The sequence below is a fragment of the Dreissena polymorpha genome, chromosome 3 (assembly GCF_020536995.1).
Source record: "Dreissena polymorpha isolate Duluth1 chromosome 3, UMN_Dpol_1.0, whole genome shotgun sequence".
In the NCBI taxonomy this organism is placed as follows: Eukaryota; Metazoa; Mollusca; class Bivalvia; order Myida; family Dreissenidae; genus Dreissena; species Dreissena polymorpha.
The window spans coordinates 109852390-109877389 of NC_068357.1; the positions used below are offsets into that span (position 1 = coordinate 109852390).

Here is a 25000-nt window from a genome sequence, read left to right on the forward strand (position 1 = left end):
ATATGCCCCGGATAAATGCTTTGATAGAAATTATGAGCATTCGTCTAATCCCTAAACCATTTTTCCAAACCTAAACGCAGACCCTAAGTTCAAGGTCAAGGTCAAAGGGGTCAAAACTTGTGTGCGTATGGAAAGGACTTGTCCATATACACATGCATTCCAAATATGAAGGTTACATCTGAAGCAAAATAGAAGTTATTAGCATTTTTCGAAACCTAAACGCAAAGTGTGACAGACAGACAGATGGATGGACAGACAGACAGACGGACGGACAGACAGTGCAATCATTATATGCCCTCCTTCGGAGGCATAAAAATTGGGACTGTTTTCAATATAATACTTAAGTTCAACTAATACTGCTGGAAAGGAAATTGAACGAATTGTTTATGTTGTTGATTTTATTTATTCTTTTGGAACCTAAATCAATTGGGAATTTTAGGCAGTCATTTGCAAAAATTATATACTTTTTGAGATAGGGAATGGTGCCAACAATTTGACAAAAAAATCCACACTGAAAAATAGCAATTATGATTTGCAATATCCCCAAATTTGACAGCCAACAAAAGTATTAAACTTGTATGACATGTTATTGATTCTTGCTAGCACTGCCTGTAAATTGTGATATTGGCAACCCTTTAGAAAAAATACGGATAAATTGTATGATGAAATGCCTTATGATCAATAAAACAGGATTGAAATGCTTCTGATGTTGTACCAATATAAAGCATTTTATTTGCAGATAAGATCTGCATGTCATCTAATCCATCAATTACTACGTGATTATTAAACTTTTCCTGAAGGCTTATACTTAGGGCTATTATCATCATTTTGTATTGAAATTTTGTATTAAAATGTTGGTACATACAGTATATTAGCATTTAACAATTATTATAAGGCCATCCTTAAACAATTGTTTGTTTGAGATAACCTTATCTACCCATCTTAATTGTCCCTACCCTTTATTTAAGTATGCATTAAAAATGCTTTTGTTTTCCAACTTCCTGAGAATTAGAAATTCACTCTTGCAAAGACTACACAGCATTGATGAGGATTATTTAATGAATATAATAAATACACATTTACACACACAAAATCTTCAATTGTTAAATTTGTTGGTTCTTGTTGTAAAATCCTCAACAACTAAAGATAGGTGTGACTTATGAATAGTCTGACACTACATACACTATTTTACTGTAAAAACATTTACAAAAATATTGTAAAAAGTTTAAAAAAAATCAACTTCCTACCTACCACCCTTTTATTATTCCCACGCTTTTTGAAAAGCGTGGGGATATTGTGGTTATATCCGCCGTCTGTTCGGTTGTCCGTCTGTCCGTCCGTCCTGGCCACTATCTCCTCCTACACTATTAGCACTAGAACCTTAAAACTTACACACTTGGTAGCTATGAGCATATGTGCGACCCTGCACTATTTGGAATTTTGATCTGACCCCTGGGTCAAAAGTTATGGGGGTTGGGGTGGGGCCGGGTCAGAGACTATCAGTCATTTTTTCAGGTTATTTTACTATAATTTCTTCATTTCTACACCGATTTACTTCAAATTGATACTGAACCTCTCTTATGACAATACGGTCAATCTCAACTATGCATGGCCCCATTACAAACCCTGGGGCGCCCCGCCCACATAGGCCACGCCAACCCAAAATTGCCTTTTACTACAATTTCTTCATTTCTACACAGATTCACTTCAAATTGATACTGAACCTCTCTTATGACAATACGGTCAATCTCAGCTATGCATGGCCCCATTACCAACACTGGGGCGCCTCACCCACATAGGCCACGCTCACATAGGCCACGCCCACCCAAAATTGCCTTTTACTATAATTTCTTCATTTCTACACCTATTCACTTCAAATTGATACTGAACCTCTCTCATGACAATACGGTTAATCTCTACTATGCATGGCCCCATTACCAACCCTGGGGCGCCCCGCCCACATAGGCCACGTCCACCCAAAATTGCCTTTTACTATAATTTCTTCACTTCTACCCCACTTCACTTCAAATTGATACTGAACCTCTTTTATGACAATACAGTTAATCTCAACTATGCATGGCCTCATTACCAACCCTGGGGGACCCCGCCCACATAGGCCACGCCCACCCAAAATTGCCTTTTACTATAATTTTTTCATTTCTACATTGATTTACTTCAAATTGATACTGAACCTCTTTTATGACAATGCAGTCAATCTCAACTATGCATGGCCCCATTACCAACCCTGGGGCACCCCGCCCACATAGGCCACGCCCACCCAAAATTGCCTTTTACTATAATTTCTTCATTTCTACACCGATTGACTTCAAATTGATACTGAACCTCTCTCATGACAATACGGTCAATCTCAGCTATGTATGTCCCCATAACCAACCCTGGGGCGCCCCGCCCACATAGGCCACGCCCACCCAAAATTGCCATTTACTATAATTTCTTCATTTCTACACCGATTCACTTCTAATTGATACTGAACTTCTCTTATGACAATACGGTCAAACTCAACTATGCATGGCCCCATTACCAACCCTGGGGCATCCCTGGGTCAAACATGCGGCGTGCGGATACGCATAGGCCTCTGCCGCGCCATTTCTAGTTAAAATTGTGAAAAAGGAAAAAGCATGATAAAAAATACCAATCTCATTTACATTATGAATTGTTTGCCGGATCATGCTTCTACTGAAATTAATTTCACAATTTCCTCATTAATAAGCAAATATTATCAATCCTATTAAACTTCAATTTTAAAAAATGACTTAAGCAGAAAAATAAAACCTTTGATTAAACAAATTAACTGTGTACTCACCTGTGTCTGCGCTTGTAGTTGAGAGAAAAGAGATGGGTCTTTCCTTCTTTTCATGTCCGTCTGTCAGGTCCTGCATGAGTCTGGCATCGTCCACCCCTCGCCACATCACTGCTCCTGTACCAGGTTTCTTCCCAAGCCCCTCTTCATTATTCTTATTTATAACATCCTCTACAAAGCATACTTTGTTTCCGTTCCAAGAATCTCTTGTCTTTTCACCAACCGATACCTTATTTGTGCTGTCAACCATACCACCATTGCTTGATTCAACAAAAGCGTATTGCATGGATATTCCTGAATCCAACATACTGCGCCGCACACCGGGTTCTAACATGGTGTACTTAGATGTTTCCATTACAGATCCCTTCATGAAGTTAGAAGATTCAGACATTGATCCTCGCATAGATATTCCAGAATCTATCATGGGACCTTTACTTGAACCACTGTCTTTCATCACATTGTTGGAATTAGAATTTTCATCGTTTTCATGACCATCATCTTCCACTGTGAAAGTTGTTTCAGCATTGGTTTTAGCACTTTCTAAGGTAAATGTTGAGTTTGCAGCACTCTCTTGGGTAAATGTGGAGTTTAAACACTCTTTACCTGGTTCTCCAATTTGCACAGGATATTCTTCATCAAAATCTTTGTCATACGTTTCATTAAGATTCTTTCTTAACATTTGTTTAGCACTAGCTGCTGTAAAGGGAGTAGATGTTGCCACTTCTTTACAAGCAAAATCCATATCGGAATTAAAGTCTGTCTGACGTTCGGGTGTTTTCTCTGGTGAACTGTCCTTCTCTTCTGACACTGGCTCCAAAGTGTCTTGTGAAGTCACCAGATCGTCATCTTCTTCATCCCCAAACAGTTCAGACAGTAACTCGTTCTTCTCCAGAGTGAAACTGGACAAAATTCCCAGACTGGAGTCCCTACTCATCTCCATAGGCTGGGAAGCAAACTCGCCATCTTCAATCATCTCTTGGTCGAAAATGAACTCAGGGGAAGGGGATTCCTCTGATGGCTCTTGTGTTGAAGTTTTACTCTCCGATTCCCCGTCAAACGTTATATTCAGGTACTTCGCCTTGCCATCACACATGGCCAGATAGTCTTTGTTGAGACTCCATGAGTCCTCCCCTCCAGAGCTCCCCTCTGCAGAATGGGGCATCTCACCCACTTCACATTCCTTCTCATCCATGCTGAAAGCACGGTTACTTTCTAGCTCTTCAAGATCATCGCTGTCACTGTCCAGCTCATCAAATTTTTCTTCAGTTTCCTCAGCACTATCAAATGCAGCTTTGTGACTCATATCCTTTGTATAACTTAACTTGGCAATTCCGGATGACGGGCCTGGTAAATGTGGCAGCTTTCTTTTAGTTTTTTTTGCTTTTTTATTTGCTTTTACTACAGTGTCATCATGTAGAATGCCATCATCATCAAGATCTAGTAGGTCACCTTCTATATCTGGCAGTTCAATGTCATCTAACAGCTCAGCCGATCTGTCCTGATAACCAATTTCGTCTCTTAAAAGTGGACTTGTATAGCACACTTTTGGCTTAGCAGGTATCTGTGACACTCTTGGTGGCGATTTAATAACTTGCAAAACAGCATTGCTGTCTAGATGAGAAACCCTCTCAACTGGTGCAAATATTCCATGTCCTTTACGGCAGGTAAAGTATCTCACATCATTCACCAAGCCATCATGATTACCTTCCTGGGTATCCAAAGAAATCCCGCACCAGAGGCCATCAGCGATATGGGTCGGTCCGAAATATAGAAGAGTTCCAGTTTTAATCCCTCCGATGGTTACTCTGTCTCCAATGAAGAATTCCTGGGGCTCGGAAGTTGCATTGGCAGTTAAGCTATTCTGACCTACTGGACAGCTCTGTGGAATAGGTATGGGCAGTGTGCGGGGAGTGTGGGCCTCTATGGGCTTGGAGCTAGGACGGTCAAGCGTCCGTGCAGGTGTGGGAGCAGTGGGAGGCGCTGGTAGTTTCGAAACATAAGTCTTTGGCTGCTGTAAAAAGGATCGCCTCTTATCCGACTGCTTTCTGTCAGAATCGACAGGTGGCTCTTCAACGTTTGAATACTGAAACAAATAAACAATTTTTTTAAAATTATTATATGACAATAATAATTTATTTGCCTGTCATGTTTATTAAGTGAGTATTTTTAAACGAGAAAATGACAACTACCCTTTTTCAGTGAGAGGAAGGGGAAAATGAACATATGAAAACATAATTTAATGAACAATCACCACAAAAGAGTGCCCAGTATGGGGCTCAAATTCACTAGCACAAGAATGAAAGTGAAGCACCGTCTAACAATTGAGCTACCTCTGTTGCTTAGCTAGCTTAATTCATTTTCTATTCCAGTGTACATGCAAATCTATTCCAGTGTGAGTGCAAATAATCTACCATGTTTGTACCAGTAAATAAATGAAATCATATTTAACACCAACATTCAATTATCAATCAAATAAGAAAGGACAATCAAACAAAAAAGAATAAGTAGCAACAACTTTTCTTCATTTAGTTATAAGAGATGAAAATCTTCCTTACAAGCTCTCAAAGTATTTACAAATTTAAATGAAAATTTGCTGTGAATCCAAACTGTTTACTTAATTATGCGAGCAAGTGCATAAATTGATGTGCACTAAAATGGACATAAAGCTGTCACATCCGTAACTGGCAAATATCGTTGGCAATAAAACAAATCTAAAACATAATTGGGTTGTTTCATATTGTTCATTAAAAGGGAATGAATCAAATTTCTTTTGGCTATGAATAATTTTCTAAAACTTATCTATAAATGTTCTACAATATTTTATATTCATTTTATTTTGTGAAAGGCTCATTGCTTTTCAACATTATTGTATTGAAAAAAAAAACAGTTGTTTACAGCAACATTAAGAGTATTAAATATCAATCTTTACAATTTTCTAAATAATTGTCATACATTGAAGACAGAATGCCTACATTTTGTTTAAACAGGTCAAACAACACTCCTGACAAAGAAAAATCTTTAAAATATTTGCTCATAGATGTCAATTAATCATCGTTTGAAATTGGTAAAACAATAAAACGCTTGTTATGCTCTTACTACCTATACATTGGAAAATACGTACATTATACTAATAACATAGCGTTTATACTTATCTAAAAGGAATTATTGAAGCCTCTGAGCTTGGCGCAGCAGTTGCGCATTAGATTTTGCCTGAGGTCATATGCAGGGGAAATCAATTTATCACACGCTTTACCCTGTTTCCCATGTAATACAACCATTACATATTTTTTTATATTACACATGTGTAATACAACATTTTAAAGCACTTTCATTTGCTTACTTTTCGTTTATTGACCAATCGCATTTTGGTATTTTGCTGAATGATGTTACGAAATGTAAACAATATTCGGGATTTATCATTATGTTTGCGCAAATATTTATATAATTTGCTCATTTAAAAGCATGTGATAAAAAAGATCTGACACTCGTTGTCATATCATACCATATTTTATTAAACTCGTACAGGAAATTGGTTAGTAAGCTCGCCATAGGCTCGCTTACTAACAAAATTCCTGAACTCGTTTAATAAAATATGGTATGATATGACAGCTGGTGTCAGATCCTGTATATATTTTATTCAACTTTTTTCATAATGTTTTAATTAGTTCAGACTATAAAACAAGATATGTGTTTGTCAGAAACACTATGTCCCCTTCTGCGCCGCTTTGAAAAAATATATTTGACCTTTGACCTTGAAGGATGACCTTGACCCTTCACCACTGAAAATATGCAGCTCCATGAGATACACATGCATGCCAAATATGTTGCTATCTTCAATATTGCAAAAGTTATGGAAAAATGTTAAAGTCGTAGCAAACAAAAACACAAACCAACCAACCAACAGACAGAGCAAAAACAATATGTCCCCCACTATAGTGGTGGGGGACATAAAAACAGTATAGATTTGTTAACAAACATAAAAAAGTCTGTGAACAAGCCATTTAACACATGCATATGGGAGCAACAATTCATGAGCGAAAAAGAATGCTGACCTATACTAATGAACACTCAAGTACAAACAAATGCAATCAATGACTGACATTGACAAGGAAAATCATTACACAGATTGGCTTACTCAATTATAACAGTGTATATTAGACAGTGGCGGCAAAATCAATAGTATGGATGTCATCATTAACGGAAACGGAGGTAGGTCAATAACACATGACAAAGGCTAAAAATGTCATATTAATGTCACTATCAAAACAAAGCGTTATAGAAAACAAATATACCGAAATGCAATCACTAAAATATCTCAATACACACAATGTACTCTGAACATGTGTAGATCTTTTTAATGGTTAATAACAATCTAATGTAATTTTCACTGGAATTGAACACTTCAAAGATAGATAATTAAATGAATGAATCTCTGAACATTTCGCTTGGACACAAACATCTGTACACATTAAATGTTGCAACTGATGTTTTTTCTTTCATTTATACATTATGAAGAACAGATTATAGATATTCTGTTCATGGCATTATATTTATAATCTCTCATTTCTATGTATTTTGGATCGTGAACATCAAAATGTACTACAATTTGAAGTGCAAGCAGCTCCACAATAGAAAGGTAATAAATGGTACTTCACAATCACTTAGCCCATTGAGCCTCCATGTCTATTTAAACATACCCAACTTAACAATTTATTGTAAAGCAAATTGCTGGGAGATGACTTTCTAATGCATGCGTGGATTCAAGATTTCTTAAGTGGTTACCCATAAAATTATGTCCTACAAAAAGAACCATTTGTGTTGATGTATGTAAGATATGAGCCTAACAAAGAGACCATGGGAATTAAGCATGTACGAGCAGCCCAGCTCTAGACCAGCCTGCGCACTTGCAGATCTTTGACACCTTGCCTGACCTTCTGGCCAACAGGGTAGCAGTGTCAAGAGCTACTCTGGCCACATTAGACATAAGACCCATTTTTGCATGACACAGCTCATGTATAAGTAATTATCTATAAATATATATTTGTATGGTCATTTTCATAATAAATTAATATATATTATATGACTTATTATCCTTTCAAACTGTTATAAATACATAGACAAACTATTATACCACAATGGCTTCCTTATCCATCATGCAGAAAAACACTATTGTTTATGTCCAACGCACTTTTTCACCTCAATATTGTCTGATGCACAATACCAATACATCCCAAATGAAATTAATTTCATTTACCCAAAATTCATGGTGTAATAGTTCATAAGCCTTCTCATTTTATGGTTCAGTGAACATAATAACCTGAACACTTTTTTGCAATTCACATTTTTCCTTAGACCATCTAACAAAAGAGCAGCATCTAACATTTATTGTGCCCTGGTATTAATCTCTAAATAGCCCGCTAATCAGGACAAATGTCCAGCCTACTGACAGGAGCAGCTAGCCATGTACCACTATCACCCTTTTCTACTTAGATACATTATATATGTATGTTGACGCATTTGTAGTCCCATAGAAAGTTAAATTTAATTAAAGAACTTTCTTACTTTATTCAAGTTTAAAAGCTTCATTGCCAACGCTTAGATACTGATGAGCAGCAAACAGCATAAAACCTGAACAGATTGCTAGTTACTGGCAGGCTGTTCTGGTTTTATGCTGGTTGCAAAAGCCATTTACATTATTCTTCTTATGGTGCAAGGGTTAAAATATAGTGTACATTTATTGCAGTAGAACATTTATGAACCTTCCATATTTTCTTTATCACAAATATCAAATAAAGCTTAATTTTGAAAAAAGTCCAGGTCTACAGACAATGTCATTTTAGCCTATACATTTTAACATTTTCAAATGTTTTCAAAAATGGAAAGTAAAGGGGCAAAATACTTCATACTTTTTAAAGAAATATTAAACACACATTGCAGGAGTAACTCTTCAACTTGGCATTCAAACAGTAAGTAATTTACTAGTAAACATGTAAATGTTGCTTGTATTTCATACTCAAAACTGTTATTTTTATTAGCAAATACTTTACAATCATGAATAATTGAGACATGCACTGTACAACTGCACAAATTTACAAGCAACCATGCCAAACTGTCACTGGCTAGGATTGACAGATGTAATAATTCTTGTAACATACCATGGTCCAAATGTTTAGTTATCCAGCAATGAACACATTATATCTTTTCACGAAGAGCACGAAATTCTCAAAAAAGACATGATCTGCCTTATCTTTCTTCACATTTCACTTTAGTATGTATAACAGACACCACCTGAACAACAATTCTGTAATACATTATAATACTATTAGAATATCTCGCACGCCTTTCCCCAATAACTACAGAACAGCCTTTGGAGAGAACTGAATAGTATAATCATGAGAATCTGTGTTTGGTCAATAACAAATCAATAAACCATTTCTCAGCAGACTTGGTGAGTGTTCACACTGTTTCATATCCATGGCTTATTCCCTTATTCCTGTGTTGTTTTTTTAATCCAGTATTTGTCACTTAGACATGGCAAGGTGGTTTTGCCACCTGAAATAGGTACATCTCCGATGCAGACGGTTCTGATGATGGGACTATTTTCATGGAGTAAGAGTTCCATGCATTATGCAGTCTCTCTGAGTAGTAATATTCAATAATGGATCAAAAGATGTTTACAGAGACTCCGACAATCGGCTAGCATTGAAAGATTGAAAATTTGTCATGCAACTTAAAAATAGCAAGCACAAAAAATATAGCACATCACTAACATAATAGGAGTATACCTTGTTCAATACTTTTCTTAGTAGGTCCATCTGGAATGCAAACAACTTTTTTGGTTTATGCAATTCTGTTATATTTTCATTATCCCCACGCTTTTCGAAAATCATGGGGATTATGTGGTTATCTCCGCCGTCTTTCCGTCCATCCTTCCTGGCCACTATTTCCTCCTACACTATTAGCACTAGAACCTTGAAACGTACACACAATTGGTAGCTATGAGCATATGTGCGACTGCACTATTTGAAATTTTTCTCTGACCCCTGGATCAAAAGTTATGGGGGTTGGGGTGGGGCCGGTCAGAGATCTTCACTCATTTTACTAACAAACATGCGGCGTGGGGATACGCATCGGCCTCTTCCGCGCCATTTATAGTTTTTTATAACTTTGACTTCACACACTGGAATCTGTAGGATTATTCAGTTAATCTGAATAATTTAGGCTAATAATTTCTGCCTAGGTTATTAATCTCTGATAACCCTTTGCTTACCTGACCACACCAGGTATCTTCCATCAGCTGTTGGCACATCAATGAGTTTATCATGGCTAATTTCAACCATATCAGCTAGGCTATTAACAAATTCATAGCTGATGGGAATTCCAGCTTTGATGTTAAAAAATCTAAAACAGAGGATCCATCCACTTTCTTATGAACTGTAAACAATATATTCATACTAATTACTGCTTCGCGACACTAGTCTTGGGCTAACAAGAGAATATGATTGACTATAACAAGTTTGTTGCACAATATAAGTGCCAATAAAAGGTATGTCATATTATTGCCTATATCAGGTAAGTCACATTTGTGATCATTTATGTCACGCTAGTGTCACACATTGATTAAATAATACACAGTGATTTGTTCTTGTTTGTTTTTCTTCCAATATGTCCGACAAGAGCAAATAAATGCTAAAGAAAATACATAAATACATAAAGTCTTGTTGACCACTCAACAACTGTCAATCAGACTAACTGATTTACCAATCAAACTGATTTTCCAATCAAATTCAATCAAACTAACTGATGAACCAATCAAATATGGTTTATCGTGGCCATTTTGCAATAGTAAAAAAGAAATGTGTTTGTCAGAAACACTATGTCCCCTGTGTGTTTCAGAGTTTATTTACAGGTCCTACTGGCCTCTTCACGAGGTTACGGTAGCCCGACCTGAAAACTATGTCCCCTTCTGTGCCGCTTTGATTTATTTGTTATTTTTTTTTATCATTTGGCAGGTTCAGATAATTATCTCCCTTTAAAGCTTATTACTTCCCTTGGATTTGTTTTTTTTACCTTTGACCTTGAAGGATGACCTTGACCTTTCACCACTCAAAATGTGCAGCACCATGAGATACACATGCATGCCAAATATAAAGGTGCTATCTTCAATATTGCAAAAGTTATGGCAAAATGTTAAAGTTGGAGCAAACAAACAAACAAACAATATCAACCAACCGACCAACAGACAGGGCAAAAACAATATGTCCCCCACTATAGTGGTGGGGGACATAACAAGAGCACCGCATAACGGGTGCCACGCTCGGCTATGGGTGCAGTTTTGAATAAATGAAAGCTTGTCAGAATTTATTTATTTTAGAGGTCACAGTGTCCTTGACCTTTGACCTAGTGACCCCAAAATGGGTGTGGCATGTAAAACTCATCAAGGAGCATCAAGAGGAATCTACATATGAAGTTTCAAAGTTGTAGGTGGATGCACTTTGATTTTAGAGCGGACGGCGGACGGCAGACGGCGGACGACACGAGCTGGCTATGACAATACCTCAGGTTTTCTCCGAAAACACCGAGCGAAAAAATCTAATGGGAGGGGGGCCATGCTTCTATCGAGACTCATGGTCAATTACACATGCTTGATTGACACTGTTAAATCAAATCTCACCAGCAATTGCAGCCTAAAAGTGACTGAGTGTACAATAATAGTTCCAATGCACATGGGTTATGAGTAGATAATGAATTCAAACTGCTGCCTTGTGAAGAAAATTAATTCAAACAAATAAGTATGAAATCTCAAATTCATACCAGTTTTTGTGTCTATATATAGTTACAAAGGTTTGCATTATGACAGTAAATAAATTTAAGTTTATTATCATGTTGTTTAAAGATCTTTTTAATTATGCGAGTCTTTATGAACCGCAAAATTAAATAGCATAGAGAATTTATGTATACATGTACCTGATCTGAATTTTTTAACATAAATGGATAATGAGTCCTGAGTTTAAATCCAAAGAACACTTTTTGCAATTACACTTCAGAAATCTTTAAAAATAATGATTAAAAGAAATTTATAAATATATTCAACTTTAAATACCAAGTTTACCAGGCTTTTGATGAATCACTTTGTTTTCAATTGTATTTCTTATTTTGAAAAAAAAATGTGAATATCTATTTGCATGTGTTTTTGTCTGAAGTATCCTTCTAAAAATTGTAAAGCAACAAAAATTGTTTTCCCTCTTTACCATGCATTACTTAAAAAAACATTAAAAACACATTAATTGTTAAAGTAAAATTACCAGGCTGACATGTCACTGTATATCTTTCCCTTAAATCTGCAACCCCCAAGTGCAATTAAAAATATCAAATAAATAACAATTCCCAGGCTAGAGGTTTTAGGTTACCAGAAAACACAGTGTCATGTGGCTAACCATTTATCACAGAATTTAGCACAAAATGGTGCATTAGGAATCATGAAAAACATTCAAATAACAATTATATCTTTAAAAAATAATTTTTTTTTTTTTCTAACAACTGTTTTGAAAAAAAAACAAAGTTTGTGAACACACCATTATTTGTATCATCTTTACCCTTTGCATGCTGGGAAATTTGTCGTCTGCTAAAATATCGTCTGCTGAATTTCTAAAATAATCATTTTTTTCGGTATTTTTTCAAAGAATACTATCAAAATAGCAAACGGTTTGGATCCTGATGAGACGCCACGTTCTGTGGCGTCTCATCTGGATCCAAACTGTTTGCAAAGGCCTTCAAAATTCGGTTCCCGCACGTAAAGGGTTAAAATGAACTGACAAGGAATTCAGACAGGCAGATTCAGATGATGTTGATTTAGTGGCAGTTTTTTTTCTCTCTAAAATGTTTCAAACTCTTGACTGAAAAATCTCATATCTTAAATTGTATACATTTTGTTGCCAACATTGCGTTCTTTGATTTATTGCCTGTTATTTTCAAATCCATTCTACTTTATATTTGATTTAATTTGTATTTCAGACTATAGCTTTTTATATCTTAACACAAGAGAGACGGAAATCATTTAACTGGCGGGCTTTTTCAATTACTGCATATGTCCGCCCCCTTTAAATCAAAATCTTGTTGTCCTAATTCTATTTCCGATCTTCACAAGCATGCAAGCAATTTTATGTCTAATGAGTCAGAATTGAAATTCAAATAAGTCTGTTTAGGACAGTTTAATTCTCGGTTGTGCTTGTATCTTGTAGGTAACAATAGTGCAATCACATTAATTTAACGAAGCATGGAATAATAGCCCATTAGAGGAACATTAGTGGTCATCTATTGTTGGTGTAGATACAGGACAGAGAATTTATACCGGAATTAAAGGTCATTGCTTAGCTTACTATAGGTATAACTATTGCTTACATAAAAATCTAGCACCAGCACTGAGACATTGAACCTAGATTGAAATTTAAAGCAAGGGAATCTGAAGATTTGTATTACTAAATACCATAAGATTTTTTAAACACAAACTAATTATTTTTTAACATAAACTAATTATTTTTTTTACTCAAAATAATTCACCCATTCATGATTGCCATCAGTAATTGTAAAGTTCTTGTAACAAAATAAACAGTAGGAACTCATATCTTTTCTGTCAGGTCGCAACTTGGCTGAAGGATCTCATAATCAATCCTACTTGTCAGCTCAACACCACAACTGACACCATGCACTGTCCGATAGCTATAACTGCTAGACTGGGGTCCTATAGAGTGACAGTCAGTAGTCATATCATATTAACAGGCGCGATGACAGCAGTATCAAAATAAAGCGATGTATGATATGGAGAATAAAACACAAATCTGAGGTTAACATCACATGCACAATTAGCCATGTATTGATTGTGTATCATTGTGTACACATAGCTAATGCAGGCAAATACTCATAAAACTTGAATATTTACAGCCCTGAATAAAAAGAAATCTGAATACTCATAGCAATTTTAATCAGGTAAAAAGGCACCTCGTGTAAATATTGAGGTTTTACACAAAAAATTTACAATTTCAAAGTTAATACAGCAGAAAAAAAAGAAATTTGAAAATTTTATGAATTATGAAAATGATTAAATGGATTGTTTTATACGGGACTTAACAATGTAGCAGTACTTTTAAGTACAACTTATACTTTTACAACAGACAAAACAATAACCCGTTTTCAGTTAAAAAATTTCCCCCAACCCTCCCCACCCCCACCCCTCCCTACCCCTCCCCATTCAACCCCAACACCCAAACACACAATCAGTAAAATAACCATTCAGTTATTTTAAACTTTAAACTATCAATCAGAATCTGTCAGCACCTTTAACAAACTCTGACATATTTCTTACGCAAGACACTTACCAGAACATGTGCTTTTCATTTTTCTGAACATCAAAAATTCATTCCTCCAAAACCATGTGCTTCCAGATTTTTTAGAAGTTTAACAAAATTAATCCTCCACTGTATACAACTGATACACAGAAAAGTACTGGTGACAAAAACACCAAAATCTATACAGTTTACACAAAAATATTGTTTGGGTTCAGTTTTAAATTATGCTCCCTATCAATCAAACAAATGAAACGAAAAAGCCGATCAAATGCTTAAAGAAAAAGAACAGAGGCATGATACAGATGAGTGGTTATCGTAAGCAGAAGTGTGTACCATTTATAGTTTGCTGATAACATTTAAGGTGTCAACAAAAGGTGATTACTTTCCATTACTCCATATGGTTTAACAAATATTATTTCAAGATGAAAGGTTTAAAGGTAGTGTAATGATGCGATCATGACCATCTTAGTATATATTATGTTACAAAATCTTTGCATATTTATAGTGGATCAGTAAATAGGTGATTTCAAATGATTTGTGAAATAATAATATGGCATGCATTGTGATTTGTTGTCTTTGTCCTGCAATAAAGAGGACACTTTAACAATATGCACTTCACAATAAGATCAATGAATGATAAATGATTTATGATTGATGATGATGATGGTGGTGGTGATGATGATGATGACGATGATGATTGATGATGATGATGTCTGTTAATAACGTGTAGAAGCATCTCTTTGCAATAGCACGTTAGCAGCATTCAAATTAAGTATCTATGTACCTTTTATTATCATTATTATTGAAAAAAATATAGGTATTATTATTATAATTGTTTTAATTATTGTTTTTATTATCATTATTGAGATAACAGATGCATAAAAAATCCACATCCCCTGCCCTGTTAGCCATATACAGGCTTCGATTATCAGATAATAACAAATTATAAACCATGACCTCTAAAGTAAAGGTCAAAATACCCAACTATCTTGGAAACCCAAGACTTGTGTTAATAGCGCAGCTCTAATAATGCTTGTCTTCATGGCTGTGGATTAGGACTTGAACTAATAATGCTTGTCTTCATGGCTGTGGATTAGGACTTGAACGGCTGTTAACGTGTCAATGCCCAATAAAATGTACGTGCACAGGAAAGTTTTGTTTAAAATGTGAACTTTTCCAGTATTTTTTTCAAGCATGTTGGAAATGTGGCCAAGGCCCTTTGGATTAGGAAAAGTCGTGTTATTTTGACAACAATTTTGAATTGATGTTGTTGGTTGTTTCTCTTTATACAAATACTTGAGAATAAAGGTGTTCTCAATATTTATACATTAACTAAGGTTGAACAAATACAGTTGCATGGGAAAATGGAAGTTAAAGTGGAGATTTAAAAATAAGTCTCCAATTGGGAATTTTAGGCAGATATTTTGGAAAAATATGTATAGGTACTTTTTGACGATGCTGGAACAGCAGCGTCCAAGGTTTGATAATCACCTAAAAAATTTTCACAATGGCCATCTATGTAAAAGACCGAGCCAGTCCGATTGAGATAACTCGATTTTTCAGTTACTTCCCTTGGGCATACGCCACTGCATAGGATCCTAGCATTGATAACATTCTCCTAGCAGAGTTGTCGTTCGTGTTTCAACATTCAACAATGGCCGCCTTAATGAGAGTTTCGATTAAAAACTTTCTTACTGCATACATTGGCTTGTTTCGCTATTTAGAAGCTGTCATTTAGGATATATGAATTATTTATTCACTAAATCTCCGCTTATGACAACAATAGTTGGAATTCGAAGGATATATACTCGATGTGAATGAAGGACTTTCTGGTCTCTGGATCGTAACAGCTTGACACGGCAAAACTGGCATACTAATTACTGGTATTTTAAGTTATCAATATAAGTCACATTGTGCTTTATAAATTGTATTCGAGCATTTTGCGACTTATTGAATGACTATGATACCCGATATCAACATTTCATCGGGGATTTGCAGATCACCAAGCTGTCCTGAGATTCAACATTGATTTCAAACTTTTACTGGTTAGTACTCTTTCTTAGTGTTAGTACTTTTTATCATTTTAAAGTTAAATGAACTGTGTCACAGTAAAAGAGACATTAACCCTTTCAGTGCGTGACCGAATTTTAAAGGCCTTTGCAAACAGTTTGGTTCCAGATGAGACGCCACGTTCTACTTTTACTGGTTAGTACTCTTTCTTAGTGTTAGTACTTTTTATCATTTTAAATTTAAATGAACTGTGTCACAGTAAAAGAGACATTAACCCTTTCAGTGCGTGACCGAATTTTAAAGGCCTTTGCAAACAGTTTGGTTCCAGATGAGTTTCATCTGGATCCAAACTGTTTGCTATTTTGATAGTATTCTTTGAAAAAAAAATGAAGAAAATGCTTATTTTACAAATTCAGCAGACGACATTTTAGCAGACGACAAATTTCCCAGCATGCAAAGGGTTAAGGCGATTATGGCCAGTTTGGATCTAGATAAGCCAGCAGTCACTTGAAAGCTGTTTGCTTAAAAGCTTTTTTACTGACAATAACAAATAAATTAATTGGATACTGATTTGACTGCGCTTTTCCTGTGACCTGGCTCAAATAACAGAATTGTCATTAATCAAATTATTTATTTCGAACATTAATCAATTGTTTTTCTTGTCCCTCGGGATCAATGACTCCAGCACTTTCCTGTTGAGAATTGAATACTGCTAAAGGCGATGCTAGGGGGCGTGAGAGATGTTGCAACTTAGTATCGCTCGATTGTTCATTGTCGGCTCGGGTACTACGTACATGTACCCCGGGTACGCTTAAGTATACTTACATGTATCCCGGGTACGGTAAATATTCTAAAATGTACCCGGGAAATTTAACCCTAAATCAGTCGTTGTCGACTATTTTTTTGTAATAATTATATATACACATTTATGTCAATTTTCTGAAGAATGGCCTCTATATTATTGGAACACATACTCAAAAAGCATGTTGATGCAGTGTTTTTTGAAGAGAAGTGTGTTTAAGATAATCGGTTGCGGGTTTTACGACATCGGATTTTGGGCGCGAATATAACTCGGGTACAGTCTAATATGGACCGAGTACAATTACGTTTATTTACCGTACCTGGGGTACATGTAAGTATACTTAGAGTACCCAGGGTACATGTAAATATACTTAAAGAGTACCCGGGGTACATGTAAGTAGTACCAGAGCCGACAATGACCAATCAAGCTCCATTATCCGTCATGAACCGACTCAAAAAACCGAGTCGGCAATTTTGACTTAATTTTTGGTTTGGTTGCTCTCGAGGGATCGAAAATTTCAGAATCTTCCTAAAAGCCCTATGGGTTCGATCCCCAGAAGCGACATTGAAAACTAGCATACTTTGTTATCTAAAAGGTTGCTAAACCTGATATACAATGATAATGTGAATTTTCTCTCACATGATGTTCATCAGTCATATTATATAAAAACTTACAGCAGTAGTAAACAACTGGACAATAATTAATGAACACATCTTTCATTTGTCTTTGACACTTTAATTTTGACATGGCCTAGATTTAAATATGTGACTGGACTTTACCAGCACTCTTGTAACAGAGCTAAAGTTTAAATGTACCATTGAAGATCGCCTAAATCCAGATTTGCTATTATAGACATGTGGAAAGTTTTAAGGGTGTGACAAATAAGCAAAAATTGGTCATAACCCAGAGGCCACAACTGTTCTATGACTGTATTAAAACAAGAAAAATCAGTGCCTGATTTAGATTTCCTTAGAGAGTTCAATAAAAACTAATTTCATAAGCCTGGTAACAGTTTAACGGTAATGCTACCAATGTGTCACACCAGGGCCTTGAATTTGAAATCTAGGACATGCATGGTAATTTCTTAATGAAATCAGGACACAAAATTGTATTTTAAGTCCCTAATTGACCTGGCTATAGTTCTCAGATTATTATAAGCTCAATCAGTATATTTATATCAATATTTATGCTTTGTGTATTGTAAACATATACACAATCATGCAGTTACATGATAGCAATAAATAATATCAAAGCTACCCATACTATAAAGGTCATTAACAAAGCCTATGGTCAAAATGTGAACACATTGAGTGTAATCGCCCTCTCGTGCCAGCAAAAACAACACGTTGACAGGTTGTCATTTTTGACAGTTCTACTTTCACTTTCATTATGTGATATCAAACTATTAACAATTATGTGGCTGAGAAAAATATCACCATTGCTTTTTATGCTCCCGGTAGGGTGGCCTATATCAGTTAAACTGTCAGTCAGTCAGTCAGTGTGTCAGTTTGTCCGTCCGTCCAAAAACTTTAATGGCCATAACTTTTTTAATATTGAACATAGCAACTTGATATTTGGCATACATGTGCATCTCATGGAGCTGCACATTTTCAGTTGTGAAAGGTGAAGGTGATCCTTTAAGGTCAAATGTCCAATATAAAGCTTCTGTCTGTCTGTCCCAAAACTTTAACATTGGCCATAACTTTTTCAATATTGGCGTGCATGCGTATCTCATAGAGCTGCACATATTGATTGGTGAAAGGTCAAGGTCATCCTTCAAGGTCAAAGGTCAAATTTTGCAATATTGAAGATAGTAACTCCATATTCGGCATGCATGTGTATGTCATGGAGCTGCACATTTCGAGTGGTGAAAGGTCAAGGTCATCCTTCAAGGTCAAAGGTAAAATATATGGGTTCAAAGCTGCGCAGCAGGGGGCATTGTGTTTCACAAACACAGCTCTTGTTTAATATATTTTCTGCACATTTCTTCAAAAAACTTACATCAATACACGATTTTCTTCGTTAATTCAATCATTCCTGACAGACTTGTGTACATATTTCACTTACATTTTGACGCGCGTAGGTAGGACCGTATCACCGCTTCCGAAATGTGTATTCATACTATTGCCTTCGAGGAACTTATCTGATGTTTGACGGAAAGGGCCGAAAATGTGCGAGTGTGGGTCAAGTTCCCCACAGGTACTACTTTCCCGTTCCCCCAATTTTTTTTCCGTAACTAAAATTTTTCGTACCCAATTTTTTTTTCGTACCCAATTTTTGTTTTCATCCCCAATTTTTTGTTGGTACCCAAAAAATTTTCGGTCCCAATTTTTTGGTTCCCAAATATTTTTGTACCAAAATTTGTTTTCATACCCAATTTTTTTTCGCAAAATTTTTGTACCAAATTTTTTTTTCGTACCAACATACACAATTGTGGTGATTGTGGTGATGTAGATAAACTTAACTTGATGCTTTTATATCCATCCTCTCAAAAGCATCGTCACACCAGTACTGTCAGTACTTTGATTGAGATTGGAATGGACAGGCCATTCTGCACAGGCCAATCTGGGATGACATTTTACACACCAGCATAATGCCCAATTTTCCCAGAACCTAACTCAAAAGTTGGAAAATGTCATGTTAGTATTTGTTTACCTATAATAACCTATGACATTAATCATACACTCAATAGTGTGCACCTCTAGATTTAGAAGGAAGTAACTGTTAGTTTATTAATGGCAGTTATCAGAATGATGGTGAAAGGGGCATTACAGTGAAAGATGTGTAAGTTCTTAAAATACACTTTGGATGAGCAATGTGGGTAGAATTTTGTAGAAGTTGTAAGGCATTACGAAACTGGTGAAAAGGTGCATAAAAAGAGTTAGAGGGAAACTCTCTTATTGGTCTTTCCTAATTGAAATGAAAGGCCTCCTCCCTATATGCAATTTGTAAACCTGTTCTTGTACAAAACACTTCTTAATATGATCAGTAGATGTATTTACTTGACCTGGCATCAAGCACACCTATGTTTATTAATATGGCCTATAACAATACAATAATACATGAATGATAATTTATAATAACTATTCTAAATTAACTTGTGTGTGTATATGGGGCAATGATTCTTGTCAATCTTACCATTTTGGCCTTTGTTGCACGGCAGTCTGGGCAGTTATGATCCATATGTCTGCGCATGACTGAAAAGAAAACTTACTGTTAAAAAATGCAAACAAAATTAAAACTCTACCATAATTATTGGTCTTTTATCTTTGTTTTGCAATAATGTCAAATAAATAATAGCAATATTCATGATTATGTCTCTTACTATTAAATAAGCTGCACCATGCACACCTTTGACCTTTAGTATGACCTTGACCTTTGCCCAAGGGGTACAGAACGTGTTAAACATTTTTGGTAAAGTAGTATTTATTATATTAATGCAAGCTGAAAGACACTTTGATATGATTTTTTTTTCCTTATCATCTTTTTACTATTCTTCTTACATGAATTACAGTTTTGTGAGTAAATTACCAAAACTGAATTGTTAAAAATTTGAAAATCTATGGACAAGCAAGAATGAGGTTGTAAAATTAAATATTATAAAGGGAACTAACTACAAAATGTGTTGTGAATTGAACTAAGCAATTTATCTTTCATGTAAACAATAGTTTATAGTGTGTAAGTATTGGAATAACACACTTAACATTTAAATTTTAGAAATGTTATTTTTTTTAATAATCACAGCCATATGTCTTCAATTTATTCAAAGAAATGATTTAAATATCTGTCAGAGTTTGTCTCCAGAATGCTTTGTTTAGTTTCTGATTTGATTTTTAACTGACCACCTGCTAAACTATGTAATTTAAAAAAAATCACAATCTCAAACTTCATTTAAAAGACTTTGTTTTAGACCTAAACTGATTAAAAAATTACAGCTTGCAAATTTCAAAGTATGGATTGACGACTTCGCTATTTTATTGATCACGGTTTTAACAGATCATAATAAATGCAACTGATTATAGTGTTTGTTAGGAAATATGAATGTTTTAAGCATGACAATAAAATATATATACTTTAAATCAGGCAATTGTGGAATGCTTATATATAGCTCTCTATGCTTAATGTGGATTTTACCAGAAGTTTACTCATTAAAAATTGTATTCATTTTTATTTCAATGTTTTTAATGCTTATTTTACACAGAAACGCATCTTATCTGGTCCTCTGCTGATTTCCTTGCTAGCTTAAGAAAGCAGAAAGAAGACTTTTTTTCATGCGGCCTGTTTGACTTTTGACTTGCGCGGACCTATATTTTTCCTCTCATCTCTCTTAGTCAGTGTGACTGTCCTTTGAGGTAGAGAAATGGGTGTAACAAGCAACATAACATCTTAACCCATTTAAGCCTAGTGGACTCTCCCATCCTTTTAAATTGGATCAATTTATTTCAAAAATTAGGGATGTCTAGTATATTTATTTCTATATTTAGAATATTTCTTACAGAAATTCTTTTAAGCAAACAGCGCAGACCCTGATGAGATGCCGCATCATGCGGCGTCTCATCTGGGTCTACGCTGTTTGCCAAGGCCTTTTTCTAGACGCTAGGCATAAATGGGTTAATAATATGATGGTGAACATTTGTTCCAAGTATTTAAATTGTTTTATGAATGACAAGGTTACAGTCTGGTAAAACTTGTTTAAGACAAACATTTTGACAAAGATGCATGAAGATTGGGCATGAAATGTGACTTCTACAGTGTTTACAAGGTTTTTCTTTTTTTTAACCTAGTGACCTAGTTTTTGACCTGGCACAACCCTTAGTTTCGAACTCGGCCGAGATTTCATTGGGACAAAGCTTCTGACCAAGTTTCATGAAGATGGGACAAGAAATGTGGCCTCTAGAGTGTTTACGAGTAAATGTTAACGGATGGACGGACGGACATACAACGGACGGACATACGATGGACAAAGACCAGTCACAAAAGCTCACCTGAGCAATCAGGTGAGCTAAAAAAATCATATGATTTATATTTGTAATACTACATGTATGCGAAGAACAATTGCAACAAAAAAATCATTTTTTTGTGTGTGACAGTCTATTTACTTACCAACTCTTGTATAGATAGATTAATTTTATGTCCAGAAAGAACGCTTATAATATGAATATAGAATCATGTATAATGATCACACAGTAAACAATAGAACACATTTAAATCAGTATACATCGTCATATCTATACTTTATAAACCCTGTTGTCCACTTTCAACCCACAAAACACAACCCATAAATATTACTGGGAGCACATCAAATGATAATGATTTCAATTTGAAACTTTATCACGTTTGACTGATAAACATTTGAAAAGCTTCATGAAAAGTCAGCCTTGAATAATCAAATCTCTTCAGATACACCAAAGATGACAAAGATTGTAGGATTGCATTTAATTTTTGTTTCTGAAACAATACAAAACAATCATGTTCCGTGAGATGGCTACAAATATATTAACATTCTGCCTGTTATCAATTCTTCAAAAGAGATTAGAATCTTAAAAGTGTCTTTAATAAAAAACGCTACCTTTGAGTCCTGTTCAATGTTCCATGTTGATGGGCTGATTTCTACTTGAGGATGATTCTAAAATTAACTTACATTTTGAATGCAGTTGCCCTCATTTGTTTATTCGATACCTCTTATTTAGAGGACACTGGAAATATCTTAGAACATCCGCACCTAGCCCAAATTATAGGGACTATAGGGCTAAGGGGCTTCTCCTGAGCATGATTTATATCCCATGTAAAAACTATTGTTACAGAGTAAAAATATATTATCACATTTGTAATACCGGTATCAGCAATTCATAAAATAAATTTAATTTTTTAATATAGCTTCAATCCTCACAGGTCAATTTGTAAGTTTGCATGAGAAAAGGATTAAAAGTTAGATTATGTCTAGTTCTTAAGTGGCAGAAAATAATGCAATTTTAAGTGTGAGAGTTGAAGCATACTAATAACACTCCTGTTTGATAATTTCAATGTCAGTTGTTAAAAATATCTTCTCTTTAGTTTTAGTTGGGTATGAGGATAATTTGATAACAGATGGCACTTCGATACCAGATATCAACAAAAGCCACTCACAAGAGGTAAGTTCATCAGGGTTTTTTAATTTATATCATAAAGATTAGTTTTTTAGACAAGGCGCATGGTCGAGTTTATAAATTTTGTATCCTTTTCTATTGCAAGGAAAACATCATGGAAGAATGGTAGATTTTTCCCAAAAAAATACAAAATTTGGTCTGGAATGAACTGGATGAACAGTAAACATTTTAACAAAATAAAACTACTTAGAAATATTGCAAGAAATTGTTTGATATTCCAGCATATAGAGTAATCACTGTGCTTCAAATACTGAAATTTTGATAGTATTTAATGAAATATAAACAAAGAAAGAGCATGTTTTAATAGGTGGTATTCATGAAGTTGCGCATACTTTTATTCCCGATATAGGGCACTTCGGATAACAGAGACTTTCAACAAATTGGGCACTCTGATAACCGAGTTTTATCTTCTACCTGAAATGCATTTATGTATATTATGGCTATTCTTACCAAACATTTTGAAGTACGAATCCATTTGCATTGTCAAGCCCGACACATTGGGAATTTATGCATAACGTAATTACATACACATGTAAAATATAACAAATGGCGTTGTTCGTTTTCAAAAATCTTATTACTATTAATTAATATAATTAATATTATACGTGCAAATTTTAAATAAGATTCAAATGCTTATTTCTAAAGTAATATATTTCAAGTGACGACCGAAAATAATTGTCTAAATAATAAACTTGTTTTTAAGTGGTTAAATTGAGATTAAGAGAATTGAAAATACAACGGATCATGTGGATCAACACGACTGTGTTCAATTGAACTTATAGCAGGACTCTAGATAAGGGGAGCAAGGGGTCTTAAAGCGGCCAATATACCTCATAAAATCCTGTGTCATTGGTGCTCATTAGAATCGCATCATGAAGACGATACTAATGCATAGCCACAAAATTTAAAAGAGATTGGAAAATTCCCTTTATATTGAGCTCTACTTTTAGGAAGCACTTCCCTTAACACTTCCCTTTTCCTTTCATTATCATATTCCAAAAGGATAAGAACATGTTTCGGTAATTCGTTTTTTAATTTACTTCAGTACATACATTTTTATTTACTGCCTGCTTACTATAGCAATGTTCTACAACGAATTCTGCATTTCTAATTCACTAAATAGAGTGTGTTTTATCTGGTAAAAAGTGTCGAGTTATCTGGAATTGAAGTGCCATTATCTTTGAGGTGATCGGTAAAAAAAGTGTCCATGAAAATTTGGCATCTGACTCTTAAAACATTTGAATTTCCTCAAATATGTTATTCAAATAAAATTCAACATGTAACATTAATGGACATATTGATCTTTTATTTGGATTAGTTGGCACGTTCTTGATTTATTTCCAAGTATTTTTATTTTGTTAAAATACGTACTGATCATTGAATTCATGACGGTTATAGATGAAATTCTATCTCTTTTTTATAATCCACTGTTCGTTTTCACGACTTTCTTGCTCCGCAATACGAAGTACTATACCATTAATTGACCAAACAATGTTACGTGTCTGAAAACCAAATGAACAGAACATAAATGCAAACAAGCTGAAGAACTCAACTATCACGCATGGCTTTTGTTTTTATCTGGTATCGAAATGCCATCTGTTATCAAAGTATCCACATACCCGGCGTGAGTCTAGTAGGTAAAGAAAAACTTAAGAAAAAAACAACTTAAAATTAACTGAACAAATCTAGATGGAAGCTGTTTAAATGAAATATACAAAACTTGTATTTGTCTAAAAATAATAACAATATTGAAATACCTTACTGAGTATTTAAAACCTTTTTGTTTAATGAAAATAACTCTGGAAGTGGAGTAAAACTTCATTTAAGTTAAAAACCTCCCCCATCATTCCATAATAAATATATCCCAACACAAATA

The 25000-nt window shown here is 34.9% G+C and overlaps 2 protein-coding genes across 3 annotated transcripts in view; one reads left to right on the plus strand and one right to left on the minus strand.

Moving 5' to 3' along the window:
- The window catches only part of LOC127870987 (restin homolog), a 96637-nt gene that overhangs the window by 70227 nt on the left and 1410 nt on the right, over positions 1–25000 (minus strand). For both annotated transcript variants that reach the window (XM_052413598.1, XM_052413597.1), the window contains exons 2-3: positions 20117–20175; positions 2825–4904 (exon numbers count right to left, since the gene is read on the minus strand). In XM_052413598.1, coding sequence (XP_052269558.1) covers positions 2825–4904; positions 20117–20173 — 2137 coding nt within the window. In that variant the 5' untranslated portion in view covers positions 20174–20175. The remainder of the gene's footprint in view (positions 1–2824; positions 4905–20116; positions 20176–25000) is intronic.
- LOC127870988 (PGAP2-interacting protein-like) overlaps positions 16245–25000 on the plus strand; it is a 38514-nt gene continuing 29758 nt past the window's right edge. The window contains exon 1 of the mRNA XM_052413601.1: positions 16245–16371. Within this exon, the coding sequence (XP_052269561.1) occupies positions 16260–16371 (112 nt within the window). The 5' untranslated portion in view covers positions 16245–16259. The remainder of the gene's footprint in view (positions 16372–25000) is intronic.